Genomic DNA, 6,442 nt, shown 5'->3' on the forward strand with positions numbered 1-6,442 from the left:
GTGAACCAGTACAGTAGATACGTGAACCAGTACAGTAGATACGTGAACCAGTACAGTAGATATGTGAACCAGTACAGTAGATATGTGAACCAGTACAGTAGACACGTGAACCAGTACAGTAGATACGTGAACCAGAACAGTAGATATGTGAACCAGTATAGAAGATATGTGAACCAGTACAGCAGATACTAAACCACACTACTGACCCTTGTTGTATGTATCCACAGAGAACACAGACTTGGTTTTACTGATGATGTCTATCCCAGAACTGCTGGTCAATGCTGACGATGTCATGGACTTGACCTGTAAACAAACATAACATACACCATCATACACAATAAAGACAAAAACTTTCTATTCCACAAATTTTATACTGACTTCCATCATAAAGTCATCCCAGGTGAGCTAAAAATTAATTATATTTCACCCCTAACATAAACCCATAACAAGAGGCCCATGGGCCTTAACGGTCACCTGATATATTTATACAGAGAGTTGATTTTGTTTTTAACATGAACAGAAATATTATTCAAAGTGACAAAAAACAATAAAACCACCTTATTCAATATCTAGCATACAGATTTCAGACTAAAAAGTATTTGAAACTAGCACCTCTAATTCTAAACAAGGAAAATGAAGAAATTTTAGCACACTGACTCCTTTGAGCCCCACCCTACAGCCCTTGGGGGTAGGGCTGGCTCAAAATTTTCAAAGTATCAAACTGTCAACTCAAGGTTATAATTCCAATCAAGTTATTAACATGTAATATTCAAAGTATCATTTGCCATTATAAACCATAATAAATTTTGCCCCCCCCCCCCCCTCCTTCCCCAGGGGGTAAACGTGAGACCCTAGGGTCATAAACCTTAAGACCCTTCCATCTATGAAGAGTATTTGATTCTACCATATCTGGGTCTTGAGAAGAAGATTTTTGAAATTTCAGTAAATTCGACCCTTTTTGGCCCCACCCATCAGCCCCTGGGGGTCAGTCAGGGCTGATATGTGCTTATTATCAAACTGCTACCTAATACTGATAATGCTAACCCAAATTGAATTACTTCCAATGGAAATTAAACAAATGTTGGTCCAAAATGTGATTTCCCTATATAAACTATAGTAAAGTTTACCCTCTCCCCAGGGGGAAACGTGAGACCCCATGGTCAAGAAATTCACACCTTAAGACCCTTCCATATATGAAGAGTATTTGATTCTACCATATCTGGGCTTTGAGAAGAAGATTTTTGAAATTTTAGTCAATTTGACCCTTTTTGGCCCTGCCCCTTAAGCCCCTTGGGGCTTGGGACTAAACTGGCCACTATTATTGTTGACCTTTGTCCATGGAAGATCCCTGCAAAATTTCATTGGAACTATTAGATCACACATCCTACATACTCATTGGTGGATCATAATCACTTGGAGGTCAGTGATTTGTGGTATTGACTCGGTGTAACTATTTTTAGGTCAACATTCTCTTATGACATCATTTTGATTGCAATTTTCAATAGTCTATAAATGAAAAATATAACTTGCTCCGTGTCCGTGACTTACTACCATTAGGACTTGGAATTAGCTACCTGCAGAGAATTTAAAATCGTGAACATTAGGACCTACAAATTGATACAAAGTCAGCTTGTAATAGAGCATTTAGCATTATTCAATTATAGTCTTTGGCTGAGGTCGATACCCGGATTTACCAAAGTTAAAGGCTACAAATGTTTTATTATTTTCACAACAGTAATGTAAGCAATCTGAAAAAATAACACAACGAAAAAACTACGAAAGCGCGACGATGATTGTTTGGTGACATGTCTTAATTCTATTTTTAGAAACACCCAGTCCTTCAACAAAAATCATGCGCTCCAAGTCAATATCCGTTTTTATCGGTGGACACATATATATAATGCACCCCTGACCAATCTCTTGTCGGAAATAATATGAAAAAAATAATAAAAGTGCTTATTGGAAACATCTAACATCTAACATTTATTATATGCATATAATAAAATTTTAGTACCATATGTAGTGGTCACAGTGGAATTAATTACATTTCATAAAAGAACAATAAATTTTTTGAAATCCTGATATCTTTTAATGTTGTTATGAAACAACATAAGCTGTATGTATGCAGGGATAATCCTGGGATTTTTTTGATGAGATAAAAAATCTCCCTCTTCTAAAAGCAATGAGGAGCTTAGCGACGAGGCAGGGTGCGGTATGGGGCAGCTGCCCCCTCCCTCAAGGAGGATATGGGGTCTCCCTCAGAAAAATTTAAACCATAGATTTCAGCTTATTATATATACTTTAGACATTGTATATTATTGCAACTTTTTGGAAAATAATTAAATATTCTTTGGGCGGCAAAATTCAAAACCAACAAATGGACATAACCAAATTTCATGATTTATTCAGACTGAATGGAAATGAAATATGTGTTGATGAAAGTACCTATTCCAGTCTTACTTGTGTAATAAAAGCACATTTTTTGGAGAGAAAAAAAGGGGCACAATAGTATGTACTATTTTGACAAAAATACGTTCGTGCAAAAGGAAAATCTGGAATTTGTTCCGAATCCATCAATGTTTTATACGTTTTATGAAAACCCAAATCATGATCCCCTAGGCGTTTATAGGCACGATCGATTACATGTTTATTACAAGGAAAGATGGCGGCCATGTCAAACGGACTCAAATGGACTGTACGTTCTGAGAGTTAGTCACTTTTAAGTTTTCGTGCATGGGAAAAGATAGCGTGATTTATTTCTACGTGAGTAATAAAGTGATGCAATTTATGTGAAATGTATGTGAGATTCCCGCGGAATTGTGCCCCAGGATTATCTCTGTGTGTATATTATCACTAAATACATTGTGTTGATACAGAAAAGATTTATTTTTACCTTTTCATGGATTATCAGTAAATTTTTGTGGAAAACACTGTAGGTATGGACGGTGCTTGCACATGTATATGTTAAATTATGGATAATTATGTTGACAGGACATTTTGATATTATAATCTTAGTTGAATTCCATCCTTTTCATATGTGAAGGGAGACAAATCTTTCTGATTTTTTTAAAAATTCTTCCTTAATTTTTTCAATGGAGGCAAAAGATCAAATTAAATGAAAGTTAAACACAATTATGTATCCTCCCAAATATTTCACTCTTTTTGTAAAAAGTATGTGCCTGTTTTTTCATTTGTGAAACACATATTTTGTTCAATAAAATATTTGTTTGATTTATTAGCAAATTTTCTCTCCATTTTACATTTGCTGTAAGGTTTGAACATTGCTACAAACATTATACAAATGAACTAAGTTTACTTGGCACACCGAGTACAAATTTAACAGATAACAGCGCTTTCTCAAGGTTTGACAGAACGAGTGACACTGGTAGTATGATAAAGAGAAAGTCTGAATTTAAAATATAGGGGAGGGATTACACTATCCCTTCCTCAGGTGAAAACAATGCATAATATAACTTTTATTACATTCAGTGTCAACGCAACTAGAAGCTGACAATTTTTCTGCATTTCAAGCAGTTTTTGAAAAGATTCTAAGAAGTTTATCTTTAAGTCAAGTGATATTCTAATAAGATTATTTTTAGAAATCTGAAGAAAAACAGTAGTTTGTTTTTTGCGATATACTATAATCCTTGCTAAAATCTAGATCTACCCGTCTAGAGGAGATAATGTTATTGTTCTATAAATCCAAGTCTAGTTAATCTGAAAGACCAGTTTCTGTGGGTCGAACTCTACACCTTGTCTCGGACCAAAGGACTACCGACTAGTGTTTATATCCCATGCTGTGTTATATCTACACCTTGTCTCAGACCAAAGGACAAGTGTTTATATACCATGCTGTGTTATATCTACACCTTGTCTCAGACCAGAGGACTAGTGTTTATATACCATGCTGTGTTATATCTACGCCTTGTCTCAGACCAAAGGTCTAGTGTTTATATCCTATGCTGTGTTATATCAACACCTTGTCTCAGACCAAAGGACTAGTGTTTATATCCCATGCTGTGTTATATCTACACCTTGTCTCAGACCAAAGGACTAGTGTTTAAATCCCATGCTGTGTTATATCTACGCCTTGTCTCAGACCAAAGGTCTAGTGTTTATATCCCATGCTGTGTTATATCTACACCTTGTCTCAGACCAGAGGACTAGTGTTTATATACCATGCTGTGTTATATCTACACCTTGTCTCAGACCAAAGGACTAGTGTTTATATACCATGCTGTGTTATATCTACGCCTTGTCTCAGACCAAAGGTCTAGTGTTTATATCCCATGCTGTGTTATATCTACACCATGTCTCAGACCAAAGGACTAGTGTTATATCCTATGCTGTGTTATATCTACACCTTGTCTCAGACCAAAGAACTAGTGTTATATCCCATGCTGTAATGTTATAGGCTCCAGTAATGATTTTTGATTTCTTACCTGTGATATTTGCTCCTGAGATTGTACATATGGCTCCATCACATCCTGCATGTTCTTGTAGGCATTGACCCCTTGTTGTGTGTCGCCCCAAACACCGTAGTGGGTGGTTACCCCAACCGCCCCACCGAGAAGGCCAAGTTTTCCTAAACTAGCCCCGCTACAAATAACAAAATAAACAACTTTAACACTTAGTGATATGTTAATCTTGTCCATTTAACAATGAATTATTGGTTTAACTGATACTGGTTATTTATGCACACAAGTGCAATCGTATAATGTATTGTAATAATTGATGATACCAAAAATACATTATTTCTTTATACACTTTTTTCATTTTATGATGCAATAGATGATTTATCCAAGTAAAACTTATCTTCTAATATTGCTTATACCCGGTCTCCTCTGCCCTAGCTGGGTATTATATCGATCCCATGCCTTGTAACAAGCCCAGGAAGAATTACACTGGGGCAATTTTCGTATTTCTTTACAGCACATAGGTCACGCATTCGATATTCATGTGCACAGGTTTTAGAATACAAATTATTTGTCTTGATCTTCTTTTTAACTTAATGTAAAAGTCTGCCTTAAATTTTGTTAGATGATAAAGTTTAAGTAGCGAGAGCAATTGAAATCTGAATTGACCGCAATGATGAAAACTGTGTCTCTCTTCCGATATGGGTCAGGTGTTAGGCCGAGTTTTGTCTGGCCCCGACACCAGACTTTGACATTTTGGCAGAAAGATGTCTGGTGTGGGGCTAGAGCTCAATACTATATGAAAACGTGAGAGTGAGAGCTTTAAGCTGAAATTTGCATAATATAGTAGTGCGCTCTTCCACACCAGACATAACTTACATCTTTCGAAATGTCTAAGTTTGATGTCAGGGCCAGAAGAACCTCGGTCTGGTCAAACGAAATGTCATGCTCTGTTTCCCTAATTCACGAAGCATGCAACCTAAAATAAAGGTTATGTTCACGTTAAATCAGTCAGTCGGTCTATTTGGTTGAAAAAGAGGAAGTCAGTCGTGTTTTAACAAATTCTGATTTCTGATGCAATGAATTCTGTTTTGCGTCATAACAAATCGACCTTTATGGAGTGAATTAATTGATCAAAGAGAAAACATGACAGCTACTTTCAATTGATTAATTGTATATGAGCTCGCGTGTCCATGTATGACTCCATCAATACTCATAAACTGAAAACCCTACCGATATATAGTTTACTTACTACTTCACAAGACTCGCCATCGTCAAAGTCAACCAGTAAAACTTCCGTTAAAGGGAAACAACTCTAGATCTACTGTAAGACTTAGTAGTTAAGGATCCCCGTAACTCCGCCTAAAATTGAAATGAGGAATTGTTTTTTTTTCTTTCTACGGCATCGCTATTTCATAACCAAATCATTCTGAACAATAACCCATACCTTGCAGGAGTTTCTTCAGACTTTTGGGGATATAATGAAGTTTCGATTTTTTTTTCATTTTTTTTCTCTCCGAACAAAATGAAACAAAATACATTTTATTTGATGCAACAATGGTTTGTTAGAAATATAACACATACAAAATAATAGTTTATTTGATAAACATTACCGTACTGTTTAAGGTTTTTAGATAAACTTTCGGTAACAGTGCCAACCCATATAACCGAAAGGGAAATAAACTGCATAATTTAACTGTTTCAGTCATTTTATGCACAGTCGGTAAATCTCCGGAATCCGATCCTTGCATAATTCAATACACCATTCTATACAACTTTTTGTTGTTGTTGTTGTTGTTGTTGTTGTTGTTGGGGGGGGGGGGTCGTTACTATAAGGATTCCTTTTCCCTACCCAAACCCCTGCCAGCCTGTGGGATTTTCTTTCAAAATATCGGGTAAGTAGACAGGGGCAAGTTCGACCCATTTTCATTATTTAAAGTCGTTCTGGGCAGTATTTGAAGAGCTATTAAACTCTTTACTGTTGGAAGAACGTATGGCACCGCCTTAGGGTAAGTTTGACAACATGC

At 36.2% G+C, this 6,442-nt stretch overlaps 1 protein-coding gene across 1 annotated transcript in view; it reads right to left on the reverse strand.

The window, feature by feature from the left end:
* Window positions 1-5,764, reverse strand: part of LOC110463421 — a 7,544-nt gene extending 1,780 nt beyond the window's left edge. The window contains exons 1-3 of the mRNA XM_021518008.1: window positions 5,668-5,764; window positions 4,443-4,599; window positions 207-303 (exon numbers count right to left, since the gene is read on the reverse strand). Coding sequence (XP_021373683.1) covers window positions 207-303; window positions 4,443-4,599; window positions 5,668-5,687 — 274 coding nt within the window. The 5' untranslated portion in view covers window positions 5,688-5,764. The remainder of the gene's footprint in view (window positions 1-206; window positions 304-4,442; window positions 4,600-5,667) is intronic.
* Window positions 5,765-6,442: the final 678 nt, after the last annotated feature.

The sequence above is a fragment of the Mizuhopecten yessoensis genome, unplaced genomic scaffold (genome assembly GCF_002113885.1).
Source record: "Mizuhopecten yessoensis strain PY_sf001 unplaced genomic scaffold, ASM211388v2 scaffold10903, whole genome shotgun sequence".
NCBI classification, from domain to species: Eukaryota; Metazoa; Mollusca; class Bivalvia; order Pectinida; family Pectinidae; genus Mizuhopecten; species Mizuhopecten yessoensis.